This window comes from Corythoichthys intestinalis, chromosome 13, assembly GCF_030265065.1.
Source record: "Corythoichthys intestinalis isolate RoL2023-P3 chromosome 13, ASM3026506v1, whole genome shotgun sequence".
NCBI classification, from domain to species: Eukaryota; Metazoa; Chordata; class Actinopteri; order Syngnathiformes; family Syngnathidae; genus Corythoichthys; species Corythoichthys intestinalis.
The window spans coordinates 45,460,478-45,478,930 of record NC_080407.1 but is presented as its reverse complement, the minus strand read 5'-3'; the positions used below and the strand labels follow the sequence as shown (position 1 = coordinate 45,478,930).

General features: G+C 43.8%; 1 protein-coding gene across 1 annotated transcript in view; it reads right to left on the bottom strand.

Moving 5' to 3' along the window:
- svep1 (sushi, von Willebrand factor type A, EGF and pentraxin domain containing 1) overlaps positions 1-18,453 on the bottom strand; it is a 151,773-nt gene that overhangs the window by 91,950 nt on the left and 41,370 nt on the right. The window contains exons 2-3 of the mRNA XM_057853998.1: positions 2,401-2,912; positions 1,705-2,270 (exon numbers count right to left, since the gene is read on the bottom strand). Of these exons, the coding sequence (XP_057709981.1) occupies positions 1,705-2,205 (501 nt within the window). The 5' untranslated portion in view covers positions 2,206-2,270; positions 2,401-2,912. The remainder of the gene's footprint in view (positions 1-1,704; positions 2,271-2,400; positions 2,913-18,453) is intronic.

The window sequence follows — 18,453 nt, the reverse complement described above, 5'->3', positions numbered from 1 at the left end:
CACATGGATTCCATTGACGCAAATTGAAGTCGATGCCATTGACAGCCATGGACGTCCAAATTTCCTATTCATTTTCAATGGCAAAAAACAAATGTCCTCAAATCAACAGGAAACGACCAGATATTTTAGGACGTGTCCCACAAAATTACCTAATATGACCAGGCACAGCCCCTCAAATGTCCCCAAGTTAAGAGGAATTTCCTATTAATTTTCAAAGGCAAAACATAAATGTCCTCAAATCAACAGGAAACGACTAGATATTTTAGGACATGTCCCACAAAATGACCTAATATGACCAGGCCACGCCCCCCCAACGTCCCCAAATGACCTGATATGGCTAGGCCACGCCCCCCAAATGTTGCCCAAATGACCTGATATGACCAGGCCACGGCCCCCATATGTCCTCAAAAGACGTAATATGACATGGCCACGCCCCTCAAATGTCCCCAAATTAACAGGAATTTCCTATTCATTTTCAATGGCAAAAAATAAATGTCCTCAAATCAACAGGAAATGACCAGATATTTTAGGACGTGTCCCACAAAATGACCTAATATGACCAGGCCACGCCCCCCAAACGTCCCCAAATGACCTGATATGACCAGGCCACGCCCCCCAAACGTCCCCAAATGACCTGATATGACTAGACCACGCCCCCAAATGACCAGATAATGACCAGGCCACGCCCCCAAAATGTCCCCGAAAGACGTGATATGACCAGGCCACGCCCCTCAAATGTCCCCAAATTAACAGGAATTTCCTATTCATTTTCAATGGCAAAAAATAAATGTCCTCAAATCAACAGGAAATGACCAGATATTTTAGGACGTGTCCCACAAAATGACCTAATATGACCAGGCCACGCCCCCCAAATGTCCTGATATGACCAGGCCACGCCCCTCCAATGTCCCCAAATTAACAGATATTGACCTGATATTGTCCCCTAAATGTCACCAAACCAACCTGGGTGTGGCTAAGATCTATATCTCCACACAGCAAAGACCCAAAGTAATTTCTCCAGAAATTGCAGTTTCTAGTTCTTGCTTCAAAAACTTCACTAATTTTTAGCTGATTTTCATTATTGTAATAGCGGTATTGACAAAAAATCAATCAGGAAGCTGCAGCTCGAAATCATTCCGCTGACTTTCTTGTGAGTCAAAGGGTAGACTATAAAATCTTACTACCGGTCTAAAAAACGCTAAAGGCCTCGGAACAAAGTACACACTTGAGTCGTTTGAACCCTACGATACGTCTAGACCCCTCAGGTCGTCTGGAACTGGTTTGCTGCGTGTTTTGAGAACAAGAATCAGGCAGGGTGTAAGGGTAAGCTCCTTTAAATCAAGGCTAAGAACACTATTGTTGACTTTAGCATGCCCCTAATTGCCTTTACTGTTTAACTTTTCACGTGATCTTGAATCGTGCGATCCAAATCTATCTGCCTCACTTTGCCTATTGTTGTGGTTTTTTAGAAGCTGGGAGCAGGCCAGGAGTCTCCTTATCAGCATTTAGCTTAGTGAGATTGAGTTGAAAAGCTGTCCTGAGGGCCAGTCTGTTAGACGAGCGATTCGGTCCAAGGCTAATCTCTGGAAACACGAAGGAGGGCGGGGGGACCGGCGGAAACCCGGCGAGCTTACGCAACGGAACTAATTGCCTGTTTTTGGATGAATTTGAGAAACAAAACCATTTTCAGACGGTAAGACTCACCGCAGCCCGCTGGAAGGCTCCCTTGGTGTACGTCCCGCCCCCTCGATAAGTGATGGACGGGATCTCCTTGTTGAAGAGCGAGCACTTGTGGTGGTGCGGCTCAGGCGCAGTGATGTGGTCCACCCGCGTCACCACGTGGGTCTTGGACGAGAAGGTGACGAGAGCCACCCGCGTGTTCTCCGCCGCCACGGGGAAGTCGGAGAGCATCTTGCGCACGAAGCGCAGCTCGCTTCCGAAGTTGCCGGCGCCCACGCTGGACGACTCGTCCACCAAGAAGACCAGGTCCATGCAGGCGCTCTTGTCGCGCAGCTGCCGAACGTTACGCTTGAAGGTCACGCCCAGCCGCGCCACTTTCCTTTCCGCACTCTCCGAAAGATTGCCGGCCCGCGACCGGGTCGCCATTTGACGCTGGGGGCGGGGCTGCGCTTGACCCGCCGTCCGTCCGTCCAGGACGCACAAGAAAAGGAAGCAACAAGTCCACTGCAACGTGGACCTTTGCATGGTGAAAGAGAAGCTCTGAAGAAGGTCTTTGCAGAAGTCCAGAAGGTTTCAGGAGCGATGCGGTCCTGCGCATATGACAAAATTCACAAATTCGACGTCACAGATATCTGACCTAATCATCCAACATCTCCAAACTACTTCTTACATTCCGCAAATTCCCCAAATGTTCAAGACGACAAAATCCAGACGTTTTACCTAGTCCTTCCACATTTCCCCAGCGATCCAAAGTGTCCTCGTTCCTTAAAAGCATCGCTTCCTTGGTGTCTCCCCCGCAGATGGAAAGCTCATCTGTTCTTGAGAAATCTAAACAAAGCGATCCCCAAAGCCCATCCTTTTCGCCACCCGGCCGGACGCTTCCCTTCAGTCCCTGTGCGTGGTGGACCTTCTGCGTGACACTCCCGTCTCCGAATCCTCCTTCCACGATCATTTAGGAGGAGGGAGGAATAAAAAGTTGGGAGACAGAGAGAGGCTGAAGGGGAAAAAGGGGGCCGTCCAGCCGTGGCGGTGAAGTCATTTTTCTCTCTCTCTCTCTCTCTCTCTCGCTTTCTCACCTCCCCCCTTCCATCGTCTTCCCTCTCCATGTGTGCGGACTGTCAACATTCCCCAAGAGAACGGCGGGGCCAGCACCGCCGGACACCAGAATGGGATGATGCTGAGGTTCCAGTCATGCCTCCTCTCGTCTGTTTTTCTCCTGCTGAGATTTTTATCTGCAACCAAAACAAAGACAGAGACAGGACTCAAATTAATGAGAGAGTCTGATTTTCCCATTTCGGGCTATTCACTGGAACATATTTTCTTCTGCACATTCAGCCCAGTCAGCAAAACAATTGCACTTTCCCCACATTTCCACATTAGACGAGAAAATAAACGAGGTCTATCCATTCCGACTATGCAACCGTCCCAAATCTCGGAAAGTCTGCCCCCGCATTTTCCAGTATTCCACGTTTTCCGACGCAAAATTCCCGGGCCGATACGGAAATCGTTTTTATTTCGTCATCTTTTTCCGCTGTCCGAGATAAATCTTTGACGCTAGGCTGAAATCATTGGCCAACTTTGACGGCGCTAGACGCTAATCCGCTTCAAAAGATCGTGTTTCAGTGAACTCAGAGAATGATGGTCAAATTTTCGGACTACAAGCCAGGTTTGGGTTAATAGTCAAACGATTAAAATTTTAATCGAGTTAATCACAGCTTAAAAATTAATTAATCGCAATTAATCGCAATTCAGACCATCTATAAAATATGACATATTTTTCTGGAAATTATTGTTGGAATGGAAAGATAAGAAACAAGACGGATACAGTGCCTTGCAAAAGTATTCGGCCCCCTTGAACCTTGCAACCTTTCGCCACATTTCAGGCTTCAAACATAAAGATATAAAATTTTAATTTTTTGTCAAGAATCAACAACAAGTGGGACACAATCGTGAAGTGGAACAACATTTATTGGATAATTTAAACTTTTTTAACAAATAAAAAACTGAAAAGTGGGGCGTGCAATATTATTCGGCCCCCTTGTGTTAATACTTTGTAGCGCCACCTTTTGCTCCAATTTCAGCTGCAAGTCGCTTGGGGTATGTTTCTATCAGTTTTGCACATCGGGAGACTGACATTCTTGCCCATTCTTCCTTGCAAAACAGCTCGAGCTCAGTGAGGTTGGATGGAGAGTGTTTGTGAACAGCAGTCTTCAGCTCTTTCCACAGATTCTCGATTGGATTCAGGTCTGGACTTTGACTTGGCCATTCTAACACCTGGATATGTTTATTTTTGAACCATTCCATTGTAGATTTGGCTTTATGTTTTGGATCATTGTCCTGTTGGAAGATAAATCTCCGTCCCAGTCTCAGGTCTTGTGCAGATACCAACAGGTTTTCTTCCAGAATGTTCCTGTATTTGGCTGCAACCATCTTCCCGTTAATTTTAACCATCTTCCCTGTCCCTGCTGAAGAAAAGCAGGCCCAAACCATGATGCTGCCACCACCATGTTTGACAGTGGGGATGGTGTGTTCAGGGTGATGAGCTGTGTTGCTTTTACGCCAAACATATCGTTTTGCATTGTGGCCAAAAAGTTCAATTTTGGTTTCATCTGACCAGAGCACCTTCTTCCACATGTTTGGTGTGTCTCCCAGGTGGCTTGTGGCAAACTTTAAACGATACTTTTTATGGATATCTTTGAGAAATGGCTTTCTTCTTGCCACTCTTCCATAAAGGCCAGATTTGTGCAGTGTATGCCTGATTGTTGTCCTATGGACAGACTCTCCCACCTCAGCTGTAGATCTATGCAATTCATCCAGAGTGATCATGGGCCTCTTGGCTGCATCTCTGATCAGTTTTCTCCTTGTTTGAGAAGAAAGTTTGGAAGGACGGCCGGGTCTTGGTAGATTTGCAGTGGTCTGATGCTCCTTCCATTTCAATATGATGGCTTGCACAGTGCTCCTTGAGATGTTTAAAGCTTGGGAAATCTTTTTGTATCCAAATCCGGCTTTAAACTTCTCCACAACAGTATCTCGGACCTGCCTGGTGTGTTCCTTGGTTTTCATAATGCTCTCTGCACTTTAAACAGAATCCTGAGACTATCACAGAGCAGGTGCATTTATACGGAGACTTGATTACACACAGGTGGATTCTATTTATCATCATCGGTCATTTAGGACAACATTGGATCATTCAGAGATCCACACTGAACTTCTGGAGTGAGCTTGCTGCACTGAAAGTAAAGGGGCCGAATAATATTGCACACCCCACTTTTCAGTTTTTTATTTGTTAAAAAAGTTTAAATTATCCAATAAATGTTGTTCCACTTCACGATTGTGTCCCACTTGTTGTTGATTCTTGACAAAAAAATTAAATTTCATATCTTTATGTTTGAAGCCTGAAATGTGGCGAAAGGTTGCAAGATTCAAGGGGGCCGAATACTTTTGCAAAGCACTGTATATACATTCAACATACAGTTGTACAACTCTGATTTTTCTCTGATAGAGTGATTGAAACAGATACTTCTTTGTCACAAAAAACATTCATGAAGTTTGGTTCTTTTATGACTTTATTATGGGTTAACAGAAAAAGTGATCAAATCTGCTGGGTCAAAAATATACATACAGCAACACGAATTAGCAATTTCTTGTGAGTGATTATTGACTTGAACAATCATTGATTTGAACAAGTCAGGAAAGTCACTTGGAGCCATTTCAAAGCAGCTGCAGGTCCCAAGAGCAACAGTGCAAACAATTGTTTGGAAGTATAAAGTGCATGGCACTGTTTTGTCACTGCCACAATCAGGAATATAATGCAAGCTATCACCTGCTGCTGAGAGAAAATTGGTCAGGAGGGTGAAGATTCAACCGAGAATCACCAAAAAGCAGATCTGCCAAGAATTAGAAGCTGCTGGAACACAGGTGTCAGTGTCCACAGTCAAGCGTGTTTTGCATCTCCATGGACTGAGAGGCTGCCGTGCAAGAAGGAAGCCCTTGCTCCAAAAGCGGCACCTTAAGGCTCGACTGAAGTTTGCTGCTGATCACATGGACAAAGATAAGACCTTCTGGAGGAAAGTTCTGTGGTCAGACGAAACAAAAATCGAGCTGTTTGGCCACAATGCCCAGCAATATGTTTGGAGGAGAAAAGGTGAGGCCTTTAACCCCAAGTACACTATGCCTACCGTCAAGCACGGTGGTGGTAGTACTATGCTGTGGGGCTGTTTTGCTGCCAATGGAACTGGTGCTTTACAGAGAGTAAATGGGACCAAGAAGAAGGAGGATTACCTTCAAATTCTTCAATATAACCTAAAGTCATCAGCCCGAAGATTAGGTCTTGGGCGCAGTTGGGTTTTCCAACAGGACAATGACCCCAAACACACATCAAAAGTGGTAATGGAATAGCTAAATCAGGCTAGATTTAAGGTTTTCGAATGGCCTTCCCAAAGTCCTGACTTAAACCCTATTGAGAACTTGTGGACAATGCTGAAGAAACAGGTCTATGTCAGAAAGCCATCAAACTTAACTGAACTGCTCCAATTCTGTCAAGAGGAGTGGTCAAAGATTCAACCAGAGGCTTGCCAGAAGCTTGTGGATGAGCGCCTAATTGAAGTAAAAATGGCCAAGGGACATGTTACCAAATATTAGCGCTGCTGTATGTATATTTTTGAGATTTGATCACTTTTTTCTGTTCACCCATAATAAAGTCATAAAAGAACCAAACTTCATGAATGTTTTTATGACAAAGAAGTATCTGTTCCAATCCAATCTGTATCCAAATCATCGATTTGTTGCAAAATTATTCCTCTAATTAATCTACCATAACCTCATACTTGACCAAAGATCATGTGTCAGTCCCCTTGACGGCATGAGAACTCATAGATCAATCGCAGATTTTGATTAATTGCAAAACTTGCTGACAGATTCGGCGCAAAAATATTGGTTTACTAATCTACCGATACCTCATTCGTGACCAAAGATCATGTTTCAGTGCCATTGACGCCATGAGAATTCATAGATTAATCGCAGAATTTCATGAATCCCAAAATTAATCGCAAAAGTTGCTGAAAGATTCAGGTGTCCAAATCATCAATTCTCTGCAAAAAATATTCCGTTTATTAACCTACAACAACCTCATTCGCGACCAAAAATCATGTATCAGTGCCATTGACGCCATTAGAATTCAAATATTAATCGCAAAATTTGATTAATCCCAAAAAGTCGCTGATAATTAAGGCATCCAAATCATAGATTATCTGCAAAAAGATTCAGTTTATTAATTTACCACAACCTCATTCACGACCAAAGATCATATTCCAATACCATCGGAGGCATAAGAATTCATAGATTAATCGCAAAATTGAAATAATCCCAAAGTTCCTGACAGATCAAGGTATCCAAATCATCGATTTGTCACAAAATTAGTTTGCTAATCGACAACTACCTCATTGGCGAGCAAAGATCATGTTTCAGTGCCATTAACAGCATGTGAATTTATAGATTAATCGCTAAATTTAATAAATCCCCAAAGTTCCCAGCAGATCAAAGTATCCAAATCATCGATTTGTTGCAAAATTGGTCAGTTAATTAATCTACCATTACCTTATTCCCAACCAAAGTTCATGTTTCAGTGCCATCGACGGCATGAGAACTCATAGATCAATCGCAAATCTAGATTAATTGCAAAAATTTTAACTTCTAACAGTTTAAGGTAACCAAATCATTGATTCGGCACAAAAATATTTTGGTTAATTACGTACCATGACCTCATTCGTGACCACATATGTTTCTGTGCCGTCAACAGAATGAGAATTCATAGATCAATCATAAATTTAATCGCAAAATTTGACGACAGTTTAAGGTATCATAATCATCGATTCATCGCAAAATTATTCTGTTTATTAATATACCGTCACGTATTTCAGGACCAAATATTGTGTTTCAGTGCCATCGACGGCATGAGAACTCATAGATCAATCACAAATTTAAGATTAATCGCAAAACTTGCAGACAGATTAAGGTATCCAAATCACCCATTCAGCACAAAAATATTCCACTTAATTATGTTCCATGACCTCATTTGTGATTAAATTCAAGTTTCTGTGCCATTGACGACATGAGAATTCATAGATTAATCGCAAAATTAGATTGATAAATTAGAAAACTTGACAACAGTTTAACGTATCCAAATCATCGATTCATCACGAATTATTCAGTTTATTCATCGACAGTCAGCTAATTCAGGACCAAATATTATGTTTCACTGCCATCGACCGCATGAGAATTCGTAGATTAATCGCAAAATTTGATTAGTTGCAAAATTTGATTAGTTGCAAAATTTGCTAACAGATTACAGTATCAAAATCGTTGATTCGTCCCAAAAACATCCCGCTTATTCGTCTACCATCACCTCATTCGTGACCAAAGATCACCTCAAAGTGACATCGACGGCATGAGAATTGATAGATTAATCTAAAAAAATTCAATCAATCAATCGCAAAATTAGATTAAAATTAGACTAATGGCAAAATTTGATCATATAACCATTCACGAATGACCCCAAATCATCGGGGAGTTATCCAAAAATGCCACAAAATCAACAGGTAGTAACCCAAAATCGAATGACGTGAACCCAAAACGATCACCAAATGATAACGCCCGTCCAGATTGGCTCACGGTGCGAATTTCGAATCTAGTTTTACATACCTGGAATGTCTAATGGTACTAATATACAAGCAAAAAAATGATGACAAAAACTGTTCATGAAAATCAAACAAGACAGGGAGTCAAACTTCAACTACATCCAAAATAAAAATAATTTCCTGAATCAGTTTGAAGATTAACTTTACGTTTAAAAAGCTTTCCAATGTTGAGCACACTGAACAGTTGTATTACACTGCCCTCCTTTGAAAGATGAACGCAATTACAACTGCATGTTGCAAGTCAGTTTGCCTAATTACAGATGGCAGTATAGGCCTTGCTTTTGATTCCTGGATAAAATAGTTGGTGATTCAATCAAATTTAACATGGAATCTGAATGTGAATCGCTGCCACCGTTTCCACGTCAGATGGATTGGACGGCCAGCGCCGTCGATGTCAAAATACAAGCTCAATGACAGAGACGAACAGTCTCGATATTGTTACAGTGCAGGGTGTGCCACATAAGCAAAAAAAACTTGCCAAAAAGGAGAAGTAAGCACATGAGCTCATTCATTTCTTCATGAGGTTTTTAACTTCTGCCAAGCAAAGAAAAAGCCAACTAAGCTTCTATTTTGTGTGTGCTTTTTTGAACTGCCAAAGACATGCAGTCCTTTTGAACTGGGAGAAGTGGCAGGGAATGTTCATGTTTCAGTGCAAATGATGCCGAAAATCCATTGGAAATGACGTGAAATGACACACCTCTACAACATTGCGTGGAGTGCCTCTGGATTGGCAGACCAGGGCGGTGGTCCCCCTGACCAGAGGGTGTGTTCCAAATATAGAGGTTTTATAAGCCTCCCCGGTAAAGTCTATTCAGGGGTGCAGGGGATGAGGGTCCGTCGGGAAGTCAAATCTTGTAATCAAGAAGAGCAACATGGTTTTCGACCCGGTCAAGGACCAACTCTACACCCTCGGCAGGGTCCTCGACGTTGCATGGGAGTTGGAGAAGGCGTTCGACCCTGTCCTGTAAGGGGGTGCTTCAGGAGTACGGGGTACCGAGCCTCTTAGTAAGGGCTGTTCGGTCCCTGTCCGACCGGTGTCATGGTCCGCATTTCCGGTACTAAGTCGAATTTTTTTCCCCAGTGAGGATTAGACTCAGCCAAGGTTACTCTTTGTCACAGATTCTGTGCATAATTTTTTGGGACATAATTTCTAGGTGCAGCCGAAGTGTTGAGGGGGTCGGTTTGGTGGCCTCAGCATTGCATCTCTGCTGTTGGCCTCATCAAGTCGTGACCTCCAACTCTCACTTGAGAGTTTGAAGCAGAGTGTGAAGCAGTTGAGATTAAGATCAGCACCAAACCCGGGACTGTGGTCCTGGGTGGCGTGCCCTCTCCTGGTCAGGGATGAGATCCTGCCCCAAGTGAAGGAGTTCAAGTATCTTGGGGTCTTGTTCACGGGTGAGGGTAGGAGGGAGCGGGAGATCGACAGGCAGATCGGTGCAGTATCTCTGCAAGGGTCCTTAGTGGTGAAGAAGCTGAGCCAAAAGGTGAAGCTCTCTATTCACCAGTCAATATGGGTTCCTACCCTCGCCAATGGTCACGAACTGTGGGTCGTGACCAAAAGGACAAGATCCCGGATACAAGAAAAATGAGTTTACTCCCCAGGCTGTCGGGTCTCTCCCTTAGAGATAGGGTGAGAAGCTCGGTCATCCGGGAGGGACTTGGTGTCCAGCCGCTACTGCTCTGCATTGAGAGGAGCCAGTTGAGGTGGATCGGGCATCTGGTTCGGATGCCTCCTGAGGTGTCCCGGGCATGTCCCACCAGAGGAAGGCCATGGGGAAGACCCAAGACACCCTAGAGAGAGTCTCTCGGCTGACCTGGGAACACCTTGGCATCCCGCTAGAGGAGCTGGTTGAAGTGGCTCGGGAGAGAGAAGTCTGAGCTTTTAAGAAAGGATGGTGAAATGCCCCAATTGTTTTTGTTTTGAATGATGCTACAGAAATCAATTTGCCTTGCTCGTTACCTGCCATTGACAACCATAGGTATCCAATTCAGACTGTTTACAGAACGCAGAGCAGTTTGTATTAGATCAGATAGTTCCTGCAAACTGGTAAGTCAATATTCAACTGATTAGAATGCGGGTGCAGCACCGCTTTGGCCCCGGAAACTCCAGCTTTGATGCGGGAGGCTATATATAACCCTCACGCTACGCTCGTGTAAATATTTCATTGCTTCAAAGCAGTCTGGAAGAGAGCGACGCATGCTTGCAAGAAATGAACGGAGCATTGTGCCTGTACTGTTCAGCGGCTTAGACACTGAGAATAGGAATTTGAGTGTCTTTATGGTCTGAACGGTTTGAATGTTTGACATACTCCCATTGTGGTTGTTCATTATGTTTTATACATGAGGAAAAAACAGTGAACGGGAAGGAGCTATAAGGGGACACAAGAACAGCAGAAGAACAAACAAACAACAACATGGAATACATTATTCCAACCCTATGCTACCTAAAGTATGAAGATAGTGGTGCTATAATTAGCTAAATATATTTACTCGTGGACACCATGTGGGTGGCTTGATAACCAAGGGGTCGAAAGGAGACGTGATTCAGCAGGTTGGAGCGTACACAATTCAGTGATTTGAGGTGGAAAACCAAGTATTCCAAAAATCACCTGTAAGTGTGGATATATTGACATTCTATTCTATGCTACCTTATCACTATTCCTGGCACTGACAAGCTCTTTCTTTACCTGATTGTGTCTAATTGCACCCAGTCATGCATGAACCCACTCAGACGTGTGATAGTCCTGCAGAAAAGTGGAAATGCTGCACGGGGGCCGCCCAAAGGGCCTGGTATTGCCCTAGCCAATTGCAACTGCAGCTCCGGCAAAGGGGACACCTCCATCCCGCCAGGATCCAGGACAGTCCCCGGACCGTTCACGCGGCTATTATCCTGCCATCAGGTAAAGGATGAGGGGACGTACCACTGCCCACCCGTCCGGACCCCTAGCCACCACTACAACCCCCCAACTGACGCGGCGCGCCAACGGGACCCCACGTCCCATGAGACCCGGGGTAGGAAAGGATTCCAACCTGGCGCGGACAACATCCTGCCGGCACCAAACCACTCTGGGGCCCAGGGAGGATGTCTGGGTGGAAAACATAGAGGAAGACGGAAGCAGGGAGGTGCGGGACTGGAGCCCTGACCACCCCCTACCCCGCAACCAACAGCCAAAGAGGAGGCCTTGACACTTAATGACGTGTCATGTCATAATTATGACAGTCTTACGAACCTAGTTCCATCCATCCATCCATCTCCAACCGGTTAGCCGTCGTGGTGGCAGTAGTTTCAGCAGGGAGGCCCAAACTAGCTCTGACTGGGGGATTCCGCGGCGCTCCTGAGCCAGTGTTGAGATATAATCCCTCCACTTGGTCCTGGGCCTGCCTCGAGGTCTCCTCCCTCTGGACAAGTCAGGAACACCGCCCTAGGGAGGCGCCCTGTTCGCATCCTTACTAGATGCCCAAACCACCTCATTCTGACTTTAACGTGAAGGAGCAGCGACTCGACTCTGAACCGCTCGCTAATAGCAGCGTTTCTCAACCTTTCTCGACCGTTTATACTTGTTCTTTCAGTCATGACTAAATAAAGTTACCAACAAAAATTATTTCCACATTTACAATGGTAAAGTGTTACCCCCATTAACTTATTGGCTGCAGTTGCATTCCCTTTCAACTGGGAGGGGGCTCCCCAATCAAAACGGATTGGACGCTTAGTGCCGTCAATGGCACCTAGTGAGTGCCCAAACATGAGTTAATCTAAACTCCAAAAACATCTAAAACTGAAAAGTCATGTTTTCCCCTTGGGGGGGGCAACTTCCTGTCACGAGAAAGTCTCATTCAAAATGTGCGCGTAAACACTCATAGACAAGGCGAGGGGGAGAAAAAAAAGGGGATAAAAGGAGATTTCACAAGGGGAAAAAAAGGCAAGACGAGGCGGGTCTATCTCGGGGCAGCGAGAACTGGATTCAACCAGACGACGGTGAAAACAGACTCGTCGTCAAATACTCGAGGAGGGCCGACAGCCAAGGGGGAGGAAATTAATACGAGAGCTACAATACGTCCGAGCGAGCTGTCGTCTCTGGTTACGTTGTTTTTCAATCTCGGCTCTGGTTTTCCGGGTTCTTTTGTCTTGAGAAACAAACAAGGAGGCCAATAAAACAGAGACGGGTTCTGACATGACGCTGCGTTAGAAATCTGATCCGCTTTCAACCGATGTCCAGGCTAGGGGACAGCGCTAGACATCCAATTCATTGCAAGTTAGCCAATTGTTTTAAACATTAGCATTATATAGCATTTAAACTAGCAGACTTTTGTAATGCAAGAAACTATCTGGTAAACATTAGCGTTATATAGCATTCAAGCAAGCGGACTTTTGGTACGCAAGTTAGCCAATTGTTGTAAACATTAGCATTACATAGCATTTAAGCAAGTTGACTTTTGCTATGCAAGTTAGCTAACTGTTGTAAACAATAGATAGCAGACTTTTGCAATGCAAGTTAGCCAATTACAACAATGCAACAATTGGCAAAAGCTAGTGGACTTTTGCTATCCAGGTTAGCCAATTGTTTTTGTAATTGGCTAACTTTCATAACAAAAGTCTGCTAGCTTAAATGCTGCACCAGAAACTATCTGGTTGACATTAGTATTATATAGCATTTAAGCAGGCAGACTTTTGCTATGCAAGTTAGCCAATTGTTGTAAACATGAGCATTATATAGTATTTAAGCTAGCAGACTTTTGTGCAAGTTAGCCAATTATTAAAAACATTAGCATGATATAGCGTTTAGGCTAGCAGACTTTCCTATGCAAGTTTGCCAAATGCAACAATGCAACAATTGGCTAACTTGCATAGCAAAGGTCCGCTAGCTTAAATGCTGCACCAGAAACTATCTGGTAAACATTAGCATTATATTGCATTTAAGCAAGTGGACTTTTGCTATGCAAGTTAGCCAATTGTTGTAAAAATCAGCATTATATTGCATTTAAGCTAGGGGACGTTTGCTATGCAGGTTAGCCAATTGTTGCATTGTTAGCCAATTGAATTGTTAGCAGCATTGTTGCATTGTTAGCCAATTGCAACAACGCAGCAATTGGCTAACCTGAGTAGCAAAAGTCCGCTAGCTTAAATGCTGCACCAGAGACTATCTGGTAAACATTAGCATTTAAGCTAGCAGACTTTTGGTATGCAAGTAAGCCAATTGTTGTAAACATTAGATTATGTATCATTTAAGATAGCAGACATTTGCTAATAAAGTTAGTCATTTGCAGTGTTGTTAATCTTACTGAAAAAAAGTAATTAATTATAGTTACAAATTACTTCTCCCAAAAAGTAATTGCGTTAGTAACTCAATTACCTGAATGTAAGAGTAATTAGTTACTTGGCAAAGTAATTGGTGATAATTACTTTTTTTTTTCCCTCAAAAAAAAAAAAAAAAACATTGGCCACACTATGTGAAGTTTTTTGTGAAGGTTTTTGGTACAATTGGCCCGAGCCCAATTCTTTACCCTAATTTACCCTTTACCCTGAATCAACTGTTAAAAGTTGTTAAAATTGCTCCCATTATTGCATTTGTTCCCTTCTCTCTACTTTCGACATATGAAAGTTTTAAAACTGTTTCATCATTTAAAGATAGATTCAAGTCAAGATTTTGCCGATTTAGAAGTATTTTAGATAAAAAGTTACTTAGGTTCGCTAGGAAGGTTCTTTACAACAGAGCCGTCCTAAAAAGTCTACTGCTTTAAGATGGCGGCTGTCTACTAACGCATTTAGTGCCATGCAGTGTTGTTAATTTTACTTTAAAAAGGTAATTAATTACAGTTACAAATTACTTCTCCCAAAAAGTAATTGCGTTAGTAACTCAGTTACCTGAATGTAAGAGTAATTAGTTACTTGGCAAAGTAACTAGTGATATTTTTTTTTTTTTCTCAAAAAAAACAAACAACAACAACAAAAACAAAAAAACAGGTCACACAATGTGAAGTTTAAAGGATTTGGGGGACAATTGGCCCTAGCCCAATTCTTTACCCTCCACTTAACTAGACACAAGGGTATTGCGATAACTAGCTAGTAACCTTTGCTATGTGTGGAAGTCATTTAAAGTTGTGAATCAATCATTAAAGTTGTTAAAATTTCTCCCGTTATTGCATTAGTTCCCTTCTGTCTACTTTAAACATGTGTAAGCTTTAAAACTGTTTCATCATTTAAAGATAGATTTAAGTTAAGATTTTGCCGATTTAGGAGCATTTTAGATGAAAAAAAAATTACTTAGGTTCGCTAGGAAGGATCTCTACATCAGGGCCTTCCTGAGAGGTCTACTGCTTTAAGATGGCGGCTGTTTACAAACGCATGTAGTCCTTAAAACATGTTGGCAATGCAGCAGTGTCTGTCATTTGCATCTAGTTCTATAATATGATATCTACCGTGTCATGTGGGTGTAGTTTGTCGGCTATGGCTGCAGTCAGGTATTATTGGAGCCACCTAGCATCGCAGTTGCAACGGCGTCTTCCCCACTCCTGCTCTGCTCTCGTCCCCGTGAGTCCGTTTCTCTCAGACTTTTTTTAATTCAACCAACTTAGTAACGCATAGTAACGCACGCCTTTCCCGCCTCAGTAACGGTAACGGCGTTGCCAAGATGAGAAAAGTAATTAATTAGATTACTCATTACTGAAAAAAATAACGCCGTTAGTAACGCCGTTATATTGTAACGCCGTTATTAACAACACTGGTCATTTGCAACAATGAAACAATTAACTTGCATAGCAAAAGTCCACTAGCCTAAATGCTGCAGGAGAAACTGTCTGGTAAAGCATTATATAGCATTTCAGCTAGTGAGTTTGCCAATTGCAACAAGTCCGCTAGCTTAAATGCTGTCGATAGCACTGAGCATTCAAAGCCAATTTACAGGTCACTTCCTGTTCATTTGAGGGCATTTGCGGGTTACTTCCTGTTGATTTTGTGTCACTTCCCATTCATTTTGGGACATTCTCGAGTCACTTCCCATTTAGTCACCCAAAATCAACAGAAAAGGACCTGAAATACCCCAAAATTAACTCACCGCCTAGCATTGGCTGCCACTGATGGCCAATTCGTTTGAGGTGAGAAGGATGGCAGTGCTCATTTGCTGCCTTCCCTTCCACTTCAAACGGATTGGACGGCTAGTACCATCAGTGGCACTGAAACCAGAGTATTCAGACAAAGTCTTCCAGGTTTGGTGGGTCCACACACAAAAAAGATTGCAGTACCGGATATCGACCACTAGGTGTAAATCAACTACTGTGACTGAATGGCAAGATGTCCCCATGTAAACAACTTTTGAAGATTTGATCATGTGAAGAATTAAACCCACAACTCAAGCTAGCTTGCTGCTAACAAGCTTGCTACTCACTAGCTAGCATGTAGTTTCAGGAGAAAAGCAATCCAAACTTGACTTTTCTTCCTGCGCCCGTGCGCTAAGGCGGTGTAATATTGCGCCACGGCCGCATTTAGCGCCGAGCCGCTGCCAAAATATTAGCCGCGGTTCCCTGAGGTATGACGCTGCGCACGTTTCTGGTGGTCGCATTCAAAGCGGACGGTGAAGTCGGCACGTGTTTTTGGAACACATTGTCCTCAGGCGGGAACTCATATGTTTCTGGGCGCACAGTAAACACAAGTCTCCGATTACCGCCCCCTTTGCTTCTCCTCCTCCAAGCACTTCTGCCCCCCCTTCTTAAACGTTCCCTTCACTTCACTGTAAATTCACACATTCCTCTTCTTTCTTGGAAAGATGACGCATTTACAAACAGTCTCTCGGTTCTCCTGAAAATCTTGTATACGGGTCTAGTCGGCATCTCCATGGCGCCTGTGTCACCGGTCCAATTTTCCATCCTCAGCGCAGCAAACAAGACGAAACGGAAGGTGGATTACTGATTAACAGCCTTATCTAGAGAACCTCCCTGCCTTTCATTGGCTGATCTGTCACTTACTAGCGTATGAACGCATGTATGTACGGTCCAGATAACCACATCAGCACCCCAGTAGTGAAAACATCATAAACTTTGCAGGTTTCGGGATGTGGAATCTGAATCCTGAACTTGTGAGGGTGCTCTAAATGGTCCCTCTGTAGAACGTGACCATGATGGGTGGTGGGGCACTAGCAAGCTTCAGGTTCCTTAGGAAGTACAGGTGCTGCTGTGCTTTCTTGGCTAGTGACCTGGTGTTAGTGGTCCAAGAGAGGTCCTCATTTATGTACTCTCCAAGGTATTTTGTGGTGGTTACTCGCTCCAAAGCAGCACCATCAATGATCAGTGGCAGGGGGAACCACCCTGGATCCCGGGGGGGGGGGGGGGGGGGGGGGGGGGGGGGGGGGGACGATGGCTCCTTTGCTGGGCTGGGGGAGGAGGAATGGGCTGCGCTGACCGCCCTCTCTCCCGGGCTAGCTGGGTGGGGGCCGCGGCCCTGGGTTGGCGCCCGCGGGGCGTCTCCGATTGTCTGTGTGGCTGTCGCATGCTTGGTGGGGCTCACGTGCAACTGGATGTGATAGGGCGCGCTCGGATGGGGGTCCCGGTGCCGGGATAGGGGCGGCGTATAATCGGTCGCCAACGTGCTTACACTCACAAGGGATTCACACGATTACTGGGTTCTAGATCACAGAGCTAATTTGTGTACACTCTACCCCTTTCAATCATTTAGTTTATACACTCGCCCACTCCTGTCCCCATCTCTCCCCGGTTAACAGGCCCCCCTTATGGTGTCAACAGGAAATACATCTAGCTGACGATAGCACCAACATATTAGTAGTTTATGTCCCCCCATAACCCCTTCCTGTTCGTTGCTTTGTCATGATAAACGAGGTATGTTGAATGATCACAATGGGAGTATGTCATACTCTCAATGTGAAACATTAAAACTGTTCAGACCAACCGGGCACTTAGACTTCCATTCTCCGTGTCAAACAGCTGAACAGGAGAGGTTTAAAAAAGATCAGTGGCAGGCGTTGCAGGAGGTGGTTGTCTCTGCACCACCGAGGCCCACCAGAGTGGTGTCATCCATATACTTTACGAAGTGGTTGGTACTGTAGGTTGTTTTACAGTCATGTGTAAGAACATGGGGCTTAGAACATAGCCCTGTGGAGCTCCTGTACATAGCACGATGGTGCTCGAGGTGTTGTTGCCGACACGTATTGCTTGTGGTCTCTTCCTGAGGAAGTCCAGCAACCATTGATCAAATGGTGTGTGTACATTGATTAAATATGCGGTACAGCGCGCTCAAGTTTTGTTCAGAATTACCATTTTATCACTGGTTACGATGCGGTTTAGCTTTTCATTCATTCGCACAGCTTCGCAGTCCTTTAAACAGTGAGGATGCGAGTGCGTCACAAGAGTTGAGAATGCATTGTTCCATGAAAGCGAAACGAGACGAAGGCTGGGTTTATGGTGGCTCAGATGGATATCTGGATGAGGATGATTGATGATGATGATGATTTGATTGACAGGGAAATAAGTGAATCTGTAATATTGTCGCATTAATACGGACCCCCTAAAGGGACATCAACAAGAATAAAATAAAATTAAGCAATCTGGTGCGCACCAGAAACCATATGGTAAACATTAGCATTATACACTAGCATTATACTGTATAGTATTTAAGCTAGTGGATCTTTGATATTTAAGTTACCCAATTGTTGCAAACATTAGCATTGCATAGCATTTAAGCAGGCGAACATTTGCTATGCAAGTTAGCCAATGGCTAACTTGCATAGCAAAAGTCAGCTAGCTTAAATGCTGCACGAGAAACTATCTGGTAAAAAAATAGCATTGTATAGCATATAAGCTAGTGGACCTTTGCTATGTAAGTTACCCAATTGTTGCAAACATTAGCATTGTATAGCATTTAAGCTAGCAGACTTTTGTGATGCAAATTACCCAATTGTTGTAAACATTAGCATTATATAGCATTTAAGCAAGCGGACTTTTGCTATGCAAGTTAGCCAATTGCAACAATGCTATACAATGCTATTTTTTTACCAGATAGTTTGTCGTGCAGCATTTAAGCTAGTGGACCTTTGCTAAGTAAGTTACCCAATTGTTGCAAACACTAGCATTG